Source organism: Eubalaena glacialis, chromosome 5, assembly GCF_028564815.1.
Source record: "Eubalaena glacialis isolate mEubGla1 chromosome 5, mEubGla1.1.hap2.+ XY, whole genome shotgun sequence".
NCBI lineage: Eukaryota > Metazoa > Chordata > Mammalia > Artiodactyla > Balaenidae > Eubalaena > Eubalaena glacialis.
Window position 1 is genome coordinate 146,783,962 of NC_083720.1, and position 15,199 is coordinate 146,799,160.

General features: G+C 40.0%; 1 protein-coding gene across 1 annotated transcript in view; it reads right to left on the reverse strand.

Moving 5' to 3' along the window:
- Positions 1-239: 239 nt before the first annotated feature.
- HERC6 (HECT and RLD domain containing E3 ubiquitin protein ligase family member 6) overlaps positions 240-15,199 on the reverse strand; it is a gene marked incomplete at its 5' end in the record, with an annotated part of 61,963 nt that continues 47,003 nt past the window's right edge. Inside the window, 9 exon segments of the mRNA XM_061191044.1 lie at positions 240-559; positions 2,323-2,425; positions 2,509-2,534; positions 2,537-2,685; positions 3,014-3,081; positions 3,735-3,801; positions 5,353-5,520; positions 7,627-7,769; positions 9,851-10,005. Of these exon segments, the coding sequence (XP_061047027.1) occupies positions 336-559; positions 2,323-2,425; positions 2,509-2,534; positions 2,537-2,685; positions 3,014-3,081; positions 3,735-3,801; positions 5,353-5,520; positions 7,627-7,769; positions 9,851-10,005 (1,103 nt within the window).

Genomic DNA, 15,199 nt, shown 5'->3' on the forward strand with positions numbered 1-15,199 from the left:
TTTTGAACTTCAGCATGTCTTTCATATTTACAGACAGTGTTTACTAGATGTACAATTTTTTAAAAATATCTGTTAGCTTTTAACATTTAGTATATTTTTAAATGATAATTATTGTTCAGGAAATAATTCAGTAAAAAGCAAGCATACTCATAGCAAGTTTAAGGATCAGGAAATGTTGATTCATTAAAAATGTTATCCTTGACTCATCATGCTATTGTTTATCCCAGCATTTGTCAACTAATTCTAACTAAAATCTGCCCACACTTTGTACTAAGAAGAACAGAAGGATGGAAGGGTGAGAGAACCTGAGATCTGAGCCTCTTGGAAGGCCACTATCACTCTGTGACCGTGGGTGAGATAAATCCTTTGTTGCTGTTGATGGCTACTTGAAGTGCTTCCTCCATTCTTTCCATTGCAGAATATTTAGGGAGGTCCAGAATATTATGACATGTCAGTGATCTTGAGAAATCTCTTTCACTGAAAGTTTCCGGACAGCGAAATAGGATTCCCACTTTCCGTATGCCTTTTACATGCAGCCTTTCATTTCCTGTAAGAAAAACTAAAAAGAAATAAACTTTGGTTAAGAGAGTTCATAGGAAGAGCAAAACTTAAAATGAAAAGGAAGAAATCAGTCACTTCACTCAACAAATATTTATTGGGTCCCCTTGTGCAAAGAGAACTACATGGGACCATGTGGAGTGAAAAAAAATCATGACATTTGGTCTTGGTCCTTGATCTAGTGAGTTCATGATCTAGTTGAGGGGAAATTATATACGTGAAAATATAACAGCAAGATACAAGGAAGTTTAGTTTAGCTCAACTAGGAAGTATGAGGAGCTAATGAAGGCCCTGAGACTCAAGGCAGGGAGAGAGGCACCAGGCTGGGGTGACAGGGAAGCTTCAGAGGTCACAGCTGGCTAGTCAGTTCTCAAGGAGATGAGCTGGGTGACCATTCTAGGCAGGGGGAAAAGCCCAAGAAAAAGCCAGGGGTAGGAAAATGTAAGTGAACTCACTGAACGTACAGCCAACAGAACCACTGGACTGGGCTTCCCTGGTGGCGCAGTGGTTAAGAATCCACCTGCCAATGCAGAGGACACAGGTTTGAGCCCTGGTCCGGGAAGATCCCACATGCCACGGATCAACTAAGCCTGTGCACCACAACTACTGAGCCTGCACTCTAGAGCCCGCGAGCCACAACTACTGAGCCTGTGTGCCACAACTACTGAAGCCCACGCGCCTAGAGCCCATGCTCCACAACAAGAGAAGCCACCGCAATGAGAAGCCCGTGCACTGCAACGAAGAGTAGCCCCCGCTTGCCGCAGCTAGAGAAAGCCTGCGCACAACAACGAAGACCCAACGCAGCCAAAAATAAAAAAATAAAATAAATTAAAAAAAAAAAAGAACCACTGGACTGAAGCAGAAGTTTCCCATTAAGAGAGAAGATTGGAAAGGTAGTTTGGGCTTGTGGAGAAGTAGGTTAGGTTTATGGGAAAGTTGTCCTCAAACATCCTCAGTAGCAACAAAAATAGCAAGAAGATGCGTATCTCAGGAAACACTGAGAAATGGGATGAAAAGGTGAGAGAATAAGTCATTAAGTCTGTCCTGTGGAAACCTTAGGGTTCCCACCAAGAGAAGGTACTTATACCACACGGAGCTTAGTGGTCTTGAGCCTGGGCTTTGAATTAGCCTGCTGCGTTCAAATTCTCATTCTGACACTCACCAGCTGTTTGAACATAGGCAAGACACTAAATGCCTCAAGCATTTTTTCCTTGTATCTGAAATGGGGAAAAATAAAAAGTGCCTGCTTCATGAGGTTGCTATTGGGATAAAGGGGTGTAATAGATATAAAGTGATCAGTACAATGCCTGGTGTAGAGGAGGCACACGATAGAAAGGCTGTTATTATTATCACCATCAGTGGTCATTGCTATTATTATTATTACTTCTAAAATAGCACTTGAGACAGTTGACATTGTCCTAATTCCATAGGACTTTAGGTAATTAAATAAAGGTAGGAATGTGAGATAAAAGGCTCAATTAGGAGCCAACTAGAGTGAAGAAAGAGGACCCAAACAAATTGGAGGTGGTATTAGAGTCAGTGCAGACAAGGTAGTAAAATAGCAATATCTTTATTACTATCATTTTTTTAAAAATGGGGAACAGGCTTATGTAAGAGAGAGAACAGTGGTCTAGAAGGCAGGAAACCTGGATTCTAACCCTTGCTTTGCCATTAACATTTGTGACACACCATTAATAATGACTTTATCTCAAATAAGATATTTTAAAAGATATATAATTATAGATCCATCTATTACTACAATACAGAGGAATTTTCTCTTTTCATCCAAAGTTAATTTATGGAAAGCATTCCAAAACATCAGTATCGTAGGATGTGATTTACAGTATCCTGGACCATACCTTGAATTCTTGAAAAAAAAAAAAGGAGAAAAATGGTTTTTAGGGGGAATTCTTGTTTGGAAGAATTGGAGGCACTTTAGTTATCACCTACCTTTTCAAATTGTTTCCAGTCATATTTCCAACTATTGCTGTTATTAGTTCTTCAGGCTGGAAATGTTTAAGTATCTCTTTGTCAAAGACTTTATGAAATCCTCTCTGAAATTCCTTATAAACTGCCATGACAGAGGTGTTGAAAATGTAATCAACACACTTAGAAACATAGTCTTTCCTTGAGGGAAGCAGAAAAAAAAAGGCCAATAATATACTTTACCAGTGACTAAACTATTCTCTACTTTGCCCTTTTTACCATTTCTATTGAGAAAGAAAAGTAAATTACGTCTGCATTGCACACAACCCTATATGACACAGGGGGATGAAAACACCTGGTCAGCTAGAAGAAGGAAACTTGGAGAATATGGCAAAAGGATGAAGGCTTTGTTTCGCTCCCATTTCCCCAGCTGTAGACAGGACAATATTTTAAAAACACTAATCTGAATATGTCATTCTGCTTAAAATCTTTCAAAGGCTTCTCATTGCCTTTAGGGTAAATTTCAAACCTCTTTAGCAGGATCAAAAAGGCCTCCATGATGTGACCCTTGCCCGACTCAGGAGCCTCTTCCCACTTCTGTTGGAACCTCCGGCCGCGCTGACCCTCAGTTCACTAGCCTCACCGTCTCTCTTACGGTTAGGCCACAGCAGGCGGGGCTTCCTTTTCGCCTGGCAACTTCCATCACTCATCAGAATTTAAAATGAGCATGACTTTCTCAGGGTTGGTCCTCTGTTCCTCTCTCTCTCCCCTCTCACAATACATCACTATGTGAAAATTATTTCTGCAAAGGTTGTCTTCTCCACTACGTGATGAGTTTCCTGATGGCAGGTGTGCTTGAGGTATTTCCACCAAAACATGCTAGTACATTCTTCCCTATACAATTTTAAATAACTAGGCGTTAGTTAATTACTTATGTAGTTCGGTCTTCTAAATATATATATATAAATAGAGACATACCCTAGTATATGCTGTATATTGCTTTAAGCATACATCATTCCATTTAGTTTTTGATATTGTTCACATTGATTTAATAATTGCTGTCTTTTCACTTTATTTGAGAGTATATAGACATAAGGTATCAAATGAGGAGCAAGTGGGGGAAAAGTCCTACAGTTTTACAGAAGTAAAACACCCTTCAAAAGACACATCCCATATTTAAGACACTATAATAAAAATATTTTTAAAAAACATTAAATCTAAACTATAATCTGGCTTTCATTAGTACTCACAGAAAAACGTATGCCAAGTACTTCTTTAATGTCATCAGCTTCATCATTTAGAACTTCTTGCAAATTCCTAATGAAAAATTTGGTTTAAAACATTATATTTATTATTCTTGTAAAATTTCAAAAGAAATAAATGTTCAGTGGAAAAAGCTGTGGACAATGTAGAAATGTATAAAATGCCATGTGAATTTCTTCTCTTCCACCTACCCACTCCCTCTTCCTGGAATTAACCTCTATTTACGGTTTGCTTGGTAGACCCACTGCTAACACAGACACTGCTGCGTCTTGGTGGAAATTATAAAAAGGAGCCCCTTCCTCTAGACCAGTGATTCTCAACCAGGGGTGGTTTTGTCCCCCAGGGAACATCTGGCAAAATCTGGAGACATCTTTGGTTGTTACAACTGAAGGGAGTTTTGCTACTGGCATCTAGTGGGTAGCAACCCCATATGCTGCTAAACATTCCTACGATGTCCAGGTCAGCGCTCCACAACAAAGAATTATCCAGCCCAAAATGTCAGTATTGCCAAGGTTGAAAAACCCTGCTCTACACTGTCAGAGCACATGGTGTAAATCTAGCCAGTTTATTCTTCCACTAACAGTACATGAGAAGAGAATACTTCCCCCGCATCTGCTGCCAAGTCTACATTTTATAAGAAACTTCTAACAGTTGTCAATCTGTAAGCAGAAAATTATCTCATTTTCATTTGCATTTTCTTGATTACTAGTAAGGTTGAGCATATTTTCATTTTATTATTATATATACACACACACACAGCCATATCTATATGAATGTCTATGTTTATGCATCAGAGATATTAATCCTTTGTCTGTCATATGTGTTGCCAGTATTTTCCTCACAGGATGTAGTTTGCCTTTTAACTTAGAACAAGTATTTTTCAAACCTTAAAAAATAAAGTTGATGACACGCCGATTTATTAAAATAAATGAAATGATTAAATAGGATTTATTTAAAACAAATATAGCATGCATGATTCTCATTAAGAATATCATGTACTGGGCTTCCCTGGTGGTGCAGTGGTTGAGAGTCTGCCTGCCAATGCAGGGGACACGGGTTCGAGCCCTGGTCTGGGAAGATCCCACATGCCGCGGAGCAACTGGGCCCGTGAGCCACAGCTACTGAGCCTGCGCGTCTGGAGCCTGTGCTCCGCAACAAGAGAGGCCGCGATAGTGAGAGGCCCGCGCACCGCGATGAAGAGTGGCCCCCGCTTGCCGCAACTAGAGAAAGCCCTCGCACAGAAACGAAGACCCAACACAGCCAAAAATAAATATAAATAAATAAAAAATTTTTTTAAACCCAATAATTAAAAAAAAAAAAAAAAATATCATGTACTGTCCAAAGCAACTGTTTCCATCTGGATAAATTCAAGAGACCAGGCCAGAGCTCCGTTTATTGTGCTGGTTGATAATTAAGGAGCATTTGGCTTTTCTCCATTTTTAAATGTTTACTTGATTATAAGTCATGCCAAAATTCAAATTTATCTAAAGAGCATGCACATTTATTGAAACTGAAGACCTTGTCTGTGTGTATAACATTATTTATATTTAAACTACTGAGACTGACTCCATATATAGTCCTAGAAAAGCAATTATATTTACTTACTTCCCCAAAAGAGGACTGAGTTCTTTTAAATCTTCTAATGATGGCTCTTGGTCCAGAAGTTTCTTAAACAGAGCCAGTGGGAAAGGGAGGTCGACGACATTAAAATTGTACAGGGAGAGTCCACACAGCATCCCAAAGAGGAAATAGCTCTTCTTCTCAAATTTAGGGGGGAAAAGGAGAAGGAAAAAAAATCCTTAATGTATTATAAATAATCAATAATCCAAAGGGATAATTAGATTAGTAAAAAAAGGTTTGGTTCCCTTTTCTAAAAGTCAGAAATTAGAAACAAAATGGGCTTCAGGAAAATCAAAATTTGAGGTTCTTACACAGGCTATAATACAAAGTAAATTTCTTCCATAAGTTAAAATACAAATTTTAACAGTTCAGAATATTGAATAAGTGAATTTGCATTTTGTTACTAATAGCACATCTGGAATATGAAAAAACATGCTCAGATAGCCTTATAAACCAAGGTTTTCACTATTTAATTTTACAGTCTTTGTCTTCAAATTCATGTACAAAAATGACACCAGGAAGGAAGGGTACACTTTATCTACACCTGCAGTGGGCACCAGGCATGTCAGGTGTGTGTCAGAGGAGTGTTCCCCTGTGATGCAGCCTCGACCTAGACGTGCTTACAGGGATAAGCATATGGGTCAGGGAAGGTGACCGATGCCGTTCACTGTGAGGGTCTGTGGAAGGAGGAAGGAAAAAGTCCTGATGAAATCTCTTAAATTTGTATAGTGCCCTGAAGTTTTCATGGTGCTTCACACTTTGATATACCTTGTTTTAATCTCAGAACAGCTCTATAAAGCAGGCAGAACAGAAATTATGACAGCTGTTTTATAGGTGAGGAAACTGAAAACTCAGGCTAAATTACACAGCCATCAGCACTCAAGACTAGAACTCTGGGCTTCTAATCCCACATGATTGCTTCCTTCCCTATCCTACCGTGTTTCTCAACAACTATTACAACACTTAAAATCAGCAGCCTATAATTTCAAAAAATTGCTAAAGTTCCTGGTGTTTTAGTCTTATCGCTCCATCTACATATACAAAAAGTTTCAAGAGGAAAGAGATTGTGTTACACACTAATTTGAATCTTCTACAATATTTAATACAATGTGGGAACCTCAAGAAAGAGCCAGCAAAAGCTTGTTGATTGATAAAAATCCTACCACTGGCACACCTTGGCCATTCCTATCTTTTAGAGGTTCATTCTTTCTCAAAAAGATACAAAACACCTTTCAGTACTTTTTCACTCCCATTCATCTTCTCCTCCTGTCCCTGTCCTTTCTGGGTTCCAAACTCCACCGTGTCATCTGAAGAACATTCTGGAAGTTTATGGGAAAGGAGATCAATAAATTGAAGCTCAACATGTGATTCTTTTTAGAATTATCTGCTCTGTGTTACTCATACAGAAATGAAGTTTTTTTGTTCCTTTAAGAAAATGTTTACATATTGAGGATCTTTGTAAAAATATAATCATTGCATAAATGAATCACCTTATTAGAATTAGCAATTATCTCTAGGCTTCTATTAACAATTTCTTTCTTAATTTGAAACTCTAGATTACTGCCTCTTAAAATTTAGGAAACCACCCAAATATCCATCAACAGGAGACTAGATTAACAAAGTGTGGTACATCTAAACAACGGAATACTACTCAGCAATAAAAGGGAATAAACTATGATACATACAACAAGATGCACGAGTCTCAATATAATTATGCTGAATGAAAGAGGACAGACACGAAGACTACTTATGATTCCATTTATGTAAACTTCTAGGAAATTCAAACTATGCTATAGTGACAGAAATCCGACCAGTGGTTGCCTGGGCATGGGGCAAGAAGTAGAAGCAGGGAGGAGAAAGATCAGAAGGGGATCTGAGGCTGTCTGGGGGATGATGGATATGTTCATTGTCTTGAGCTTCACCATGGCTATAGATGTACATCAACACTCATCAAGTTGGACACTTTATGTGCCGTTTATCATATCTCAAGTATACTTTATTCAAGCTCTTTAAAAATTTAATGTTCATATGAATCACCTGGGGATCTTCTTAAACAATACATGTTCTGATCTGGGCCTGAGATTCTGCTTTTCTAACAGTTCCAGGTAACGCTGGAGCTTCTGCGCTGTGGAGCATGTTTTGAGTAGCAAGGCTTTATGTGACCTAATTTCACATTAGTATATATTGTGTTCATGTTACAGTATATGGTATACTTTTTCTGTTCTGAAAAACCATAAGAAAACAAATAAAAAACTTACATTGACAGGAAACCGCACGTAGGAACACTCTTCAGGATATATGAACATCCCATATTCTTTCTTGGTCATATCTTCAAATATACCGTGGAAGAACTCGGACTTCACCCCTTCTCCCACAGAACGAATTTCTTTAATAAATTCAACCTGAGGAAAGAGAACACAGTCCCAGGTCCAGATTTAAAATATAATGCCTTGACCTTTATGGAAAAGTTTCAAACCTCCTGCCATCACCAGGATTCCCAGAATCCGCTCTCCTTACCTAACTGTACTCTGTTCTCCCTCAATCTGCTTCTGAGCAGCGGATGCCATGAACCTATTTACTGTCCGATTACTGTATAGTGAGTGCATGGGTCCCTTCCACGGCTACGTGAACCAAGTGAAGCGGGATTCTAGCAAGACTCAGCATTCTCCAATTATGTTGACCAGTGTCTTGAACCAAATTTTGATGTGCTTCAAACCCCTGGGCCACTAAGTTCCTCAATTCTTCTATCTTGTTTATCTTCCTCTCATCATTCAGGCTTTAAAACTTGGGCTCCAGTCAACAATTGTTTGGTTTGTCCTGCCTCTCCCCTCATTAGGACTTCAGATAAACAGCCCTCCCCATCAGCCTGGGCATGACACCTTTGTAGGAACCTTCAGAGCTGACTGCCCAGAATGTTCATGTGGGCATCAATAAGAACAGGTCCGTCTTTTCTAAAGTCTACCTCTGGGCTTTGTAGTTGAGTACTATCCTGTGTTTCCTACTACCTCTCTAACTACTCCTTCTATCCTTCCCTTTCTGTCTGTTTCTTTTTATCTTTTTAATACAAGTATCAGCAAGCTTCACTAAGAGTTCTCTTTCTCTTCTGTTTGCCTAGAAGATCTTACTTACTGGCACTTTGATCAACCAACTCCTTGGCCACTGTCCATCATCTCCAAGGGCCTGCCTCACATTCCATCCAGAAAGCCCAATAATAAATTAAGCTTGCTTCTGATTTTCATATTTCTGCTCATTTACACTAGCAAGTCTGCCTTTGCCACAGTCAGGACCTGCTCATAAAGGGCCTTGACAACCTTGCCTTGTTCAGAGTCTATATTTTGATTGGATTTGTCTTGAAGTTTGCCTTCTTACCTCTTTGTCATCTCCTGTAGGCAGAATCATTTTCTATTGATTTCCTCATAATCAAGATTTGAAGGAAGATAGGTACAGAGGGAGACAACAACTAGAGAGTCTGGCTTATAAAATCGTTTCTATGTTTTCCATTAGAGTCCCATGCTGGGGGGCATACCTCTCCTCTCTGAGGCCCACCCTCAGGTTCTGACTTCTTCTCTGAGAACTTAACTCTTCCCCTCATGGCTGAAATCAGGAAAATTCACTCCCTTCTGGACAGATGCCAGCCCTCACTTACAAAGTCAGTCATTATTCTGTGAGCAAACGATCTGAGGTACCACACAGTGAAAACCCTACAGGTGCCCACAAAGGGTGAAGTGAAGGATGCGGAGAATTGGAACCAATATACTGGAAAGTCTACGACTAAAACTAGAGCCAAAATGTAGGATAAGTATCTGTTGCACCTGCTGCTTGCTGATTGCATTCACAGCCCCAGTTCTTCACCCCGCCTTGACACAGGTCTTTTGCGTGTGACTTTGCAGTTCCTCTCATTAAAGAGGCTGAGTGTATTTTGCCAGCCCTTGACTTGAGTTCAGCCACGTGACCTGCTTTGACTAAAGCAATGTTTGTCGTGTGACTGGGCTTCCTGTCTTGTACCTCTGACAATGCTGTGAGAACATGTTTGCGGGTCCCAGGAAGAAGATGGAAAACGTAGGCACCAGGGCCCAGGGCCAAACTGCCCCAGCCAGGCCTAGCCTAGATCAGCCAATCCCCAGCCAACTCGCAAACACGTAAACAAGTATAGACAAAATCTGCAAAGCAACCCAGATGAGTTCAACTTGGATTAGCAGACCCTCAGCTGAATTGCAGATCTGTAAAATTATTATTTAAAGTCACTGTGCTTTGGGATGGTTCATTAAGCAGCATTTCTGTAGCCATAGGTAACTAATAGTTAACTCATAACCCCAGTGTTCAATTAAACACCCCATAGCTTTTCTCTGAAGGGTAAGCAAGGAATCCTGGAAACCATCAGGCTGATAACTATAGTTGCAAACACAGGCTCTTCCTGTGCTACATTATATAAATGTTTCCCTCCCACATTAGTAAAAATATCCAATGAGGCTTTTTACTGTACCACTAATATTTTCCGGAGGTCAGTGACTTCAGCTTGGCTTAACTGACGCAGAGCATCTTCAACTAGGTGACTCTGTCTGACTCTAAGTGTAAATGGAGGGGATTCATCCTTTCCTTGCAGAATTATTTGCCCAAAATCCATGCACTCTTTCCCTTCTGATTCCTAGAAAAATATTTTAGGAATCCTCATAGAAATACTAGGAATTGTTTAATATTTCAAATAAACATATTTTATATAGCACAAATTTATGCCTACCATTGCTATATACACTCATATTGTAATTATTTAAGGAAAAGAGCATCGTATCTATATTACGGGAGATAAAGAGATCGCAGGATCTGTGGCATCTAGGAACTGTATATAGGGGATTACTCACCATGGATGTACAGCTAAATAATTAAAAGTATCTCAGATCACTTATTATAGGAAACATAATCCTTACAGGCAACAGTGGTATTAAACATGCGGAAGCATTCATCCAGTGTTATCCACCTAGCAGTCTTGCCACCATAATCCTCAAAAATATAAGGGCAGTGGAGGAGCCCAGACGTGTCAGATGTAGGAAGAAGACTAGAGGAGAGGCTTTCCCAGAGAAAATCCACTCCTCCTCTACTATGTGATCTATGATCTATGATCTGTGATCTGTGATCATAGATCTGTGATCTATGTGATGGATCTATGTGATCCATCTACTGAATTTGCATGGGAACTCCCTAAAAAGATGTCACTGGTGGCCTCATTTTGTAGCTAGCATTCTTCTTGGCCACCCAATACAGTACTTCCATGTAGCTTCTCTGAATTCTCAACATTTCCTTACCAATTTAGTCCCACCATCTTGATTCTGCTGAACACCCTTGGATTAGAAATCAAGTGTCGGACTTGCTATCCTTGCTTTGACCTCAACACGCCTCTAGGGCTTCTGCTTTATCCCAAGGACAGTAAAGGAGTATTTAGGATTTATAAACCAATGCAACCCTCTTGGGGCCTGTCCTGCAATAGTGACAGCAAGACAGGTGGATAACAGCTATGCTATCCCAGGTTTCCAGGCTGAGTGTGGTTGTCCATATAAGCCCTCCACAAGCATCTGAGACAAGTGTGCCTGTGGCTCTAGGCTTGGGAAAGCCCTGTCCCAGATCTCTGCCACCACTAAGTACTGGGAATTTGAAATATGATGCTTCTAGATTCTTCCGGCTGTTCCTTAAGATGTTGGTTGTAAAGAAATTCCAGGTTTGCAGGGAAATGGAAAAGTACCATTTCTGGTCCTTCCTGGTGGTGGGTCTTCTCTTCCTGTGGTCCAGAAGTCTGCAGCTCTGGGATGCGTTGCGATTCTGATGGCCGAGCAACATGTCCTGCGGCTCTGAGTGACAGGGAGTGTCCAGCAAAGCCCTCCACTGACTACAGCAGGGAGAGGTGTATGTGGCCTGTTGCAGGCCCCCCTTCTGTCACCTAGCGAAGAACTGGACTGGAAACCTGAGCTTAACTTATTCTCCAGCTCCTCTACTCCCATTCTCCACGTACTGGTTTCCCCTCTCTACATGGATGCATTTGAATTGGTAATACAGTTCGGAGCTTACAATTTTGACTACATCCATCATCTCTCCCTTGGAAGACAGGATTCTGGCGTCTGCTTTCTAACTTCACCCTTGACAACTACAACTAGAGTTTTCTTGTCCTCAAATCTTCCCTAATGCTTCATAATATGCAACCTGCCTGGGTCCACTGTCCACTCAACCCTCACTAACACAGTAGATAGGTTAGATAGAGCGCTGCTGTAGAAGAAAGTACCATGTAGGGAAGGACTTGTTTAAAGGACACTTAAGGGGCAGTTAGGCTTCACAAGGAAAGACAATCTATTTTCTCTCATTACCAGGGATGTTAGGAAAATTTTTAAAAGGGGTAGCTGGGAAACAAAAGAGGAGATGATTCAGTCAAATCTCCTTGTAAACATGCTGATGACAGACACTAATAACCGCAACTAAAGGAAGAGTCCTTATCTACAGAATGCTTTTAGCAGGATGTACCTTGTCCAACTTGGTTGCTTATTATAAAGAAACATGGAATTTATAGATTTATGGGGCATGGCTCACTGGAAACTGTCATGTAAGCTATATAATTAATAGGGTATATAAAGGAAATGTCTGATAACTGAAATGGCTCATTTTGTGCATGTGATGTCCCAGACTTCTCCATGTCTCACCATGTGAGTCTTTAAAGTACAAGTATCATAGATAAACAGATACAAACCTTTCCTGAGGAATGGCCTAGAAAACAAGCCTCAGCAATCATGAAAATGTTTGGGAAATCTTCAGCATAATGTCTGGGGGTAGGGGCTGGGATGAGGATTATAGATACATAACTAAAAGCTCAGGCCGATGGCGATCAGAGACACAAAACAGCATGTAAATGTTGTGTGGGAACAATACAACTACGAGAGAAGAAGCAGAAGGGAGGGTAAGGGGAAAGCAGAATAAACTCACTGAATGACTCACAGGCACTATCCAGGAAGAAAAGATATCACTTGTGGCTTACACATCAAGCTCCAAGACTCTTCAGCAAATAAGAAAATCTAAAGACTAACACTAAGAACATAGTTAGTAACTAAAACTGGATTGAGGAAGAGAATGAAGGGAGTGGGAAAGAACAGTCACGAGATAATTTCAGTATTCCTCATAGTAGAAGAACAATGAATATTAACTAAAGAGTATGAGGATTCAGGGACTTCCCCGGTGGTCCAGTGGTTAAGAATCCACCTTCCAATGCAGGGGACGTGGGTTTGAGCCCTCTTCTGGGAACTGGGATTCCTACATGCCGCGGGGCATCTAAGCCTGCGTGCTGCAACTACTGAGCCCACGCACCACAACTAGAGAGCCCACGCACTCTGGAGCCCGTGCCACACCTACAGAGACCACCTGCTCTGCAGCCTGCACACCACAACTTGAGAGAAGCCCACATGCCACAACTAGACAGAAGCCCACGCACTGCAACGAAGAGCCCGCACGCCACAACTAAGACCTGACGCAGCCATAAATAAATAAATAAATAAAAAGAGTATAGGATTCAGGCACTACGTAATAATAAGAAACACAATTAAAATTAAACTGAAATGTCATGATTAAGCCATCACATCTGGGAAAGATCACAAAGCTTGGTAACACTGCATCAGTGAGAGTGTGTGAAAGAAGCTTTTCATACGTTGCTGGTAGCAACATAAGTTGGTACAACCACTACATACAGTAATTTGGCAACATTTAATCATTAAAGGAAAAAGATTAAGCATCATTCTACCTTCATATATGACTGATATTTTTCAGGGTAACCAAATGGCCCTGATTGACAAGGAAAAGTTCTTTACAGAATTCCAGTTAATAATTTTGGAAGGAATGATAAGATCAGAAATATCACCATTTTTCAAACTTTAACAATGCAATGGATGAAATTATTCATTAAAGGTTGATGGAATGCATGTATCTTTTCAAATTCAACTATATACACAGGAGTGGAATTTCTGGGTCATATGGCAGTTCTATTTTTAGTTTTTTGAGAAACCTCCATACTATTTACCACAGTGCTACACCAATTTACATTCCCACCAACAGTGTGCAAGGGTTCCCTTTCCTCCACACTGGGTGACAGGTTCTATCTTTCAATATTTTGAGCATGTCATTCCACTCTCCCCTAGTCTGTAGAGTTTCTGCTGAGAAATCTGCTGATAGTTTAGTGGGCTATCTTTATAGGTTGCTGTCTTTTGTTCCCCGGCTGTCTTTAAAATTCTTTATCACTGACTTTTGACAGTTTTAATATAATGTGCCTTGGAGAAGGTCTTTTTGCATTGAGATAATAAGGTGTTCTATTAGCTTCACGCACTTGTATATCCAGTTCCTTTCCCAGCTTTGGGAAGTCCTCAGCTATTACATTTTTAAATAAGCTCTGTGCTCCCTTCTCCTTCTCTTCTCCTTCTGGGATACTCATTATCCCAGAAGGAGGGTTCTCTTTTCTCCACATCCTCACCAACATTTGTTATTTGTGTTCTTTTTGATGATGGCCATTCTGACAGGTGTGAGGGGACAACTCATTGCGGTTTTGGTTTGCATTTCCCTGATGATTAGCCATGTTGAGCATCTTTTCATGTGCCTGTCGGCCATCTGCATTTCCTCTTTGGAAAAATGTCTGTTCAGCTCTTCTGCCCATTTTTTAATTGGGTGGTTTGTTTTTTTGATGCTAAGTTGTATGAGCTGTTTATATATGTTGGATATTAATCCCTTATCAGTCATATAATTTGCAAATATTTTTCTCCCATTCGGTAGGTTGTCTTTTCGTTTTGTCAATGGTTTCCTTTGCTGTGCAAAACCTCTTAAGTTTAACTAGGTCCATTTGTTCATTTTTGCTTTTATTTACTTACTCCAGGAGACGGATCGAAAAAAAATATTGCTGCGATTTATGTCAAACAGTGTTCTGCCTATGTTTTCCTCTAAGAGTTTTATAGTATGTGGTCTTACATTTAGGTCTTTAATCCACTTTGAGTTCATTTTTGTATATGGTGTTACAGAATGTTCTAATTTCATTCTTTTCCACGTAGCTGTCCAGTTTTCCCAGCACCACTTATTGAAGAGACTGTGTTTTCTCCATTGTATACTCTTGCCTCCTTTGTCATAGATTAGTTGACCGTAGTGTGTGGGTTTATTTCTGAGCTCTCTATTCAGTTCCATTCGTCTATGTGTCTGTTTTTGTGCCAGTACCATACTGTTTCTTTTTTTATTTTTATTTAATTGGAGTATAGTTTCTTTACAATATTGTGTTAGTTTATACTGTACGGTAAAGTGAATCAGCTATACATATACATATATCCCCACTTTTTTGGACTTCCTTCCCATTTAGGTCACCACAGAGCACTGAGTAGAGTTCCCTGTGCTATATAGTAGGTTCTCATTAGTTATCTATTTTATACATAGTATCAATAGTGTTTATATGTCACTCCCAATCTCCTAATTCATCCCACCCCCTCCTTTCCCCCTTGGTATCCAAATGTTTGTTCTCTACGTCTGTGTCTCTATTTCGTCTTTGTAAATAAGATTGTCTATAGCACTTTTTTCAGATTCCACATATATGCATTAATATACAATATTTGTTTTTCTCTTTCTGACTTACCTCACTCTGTATGACAGTCTCTAGGTCCATCCATGTCTCTACAAATGACCCAGTTTCATTCATTTTTATGGCTGAGTAATACTCCATTGTACATATGTACCATATCTTCTTCATCTATTCCTCTGTTGATGGACATTTACGTTGCTTCCATGCCCTGGCTACTGTAAATACTGCTGCAATAAACACTGGGGTGCATGTGTCTTT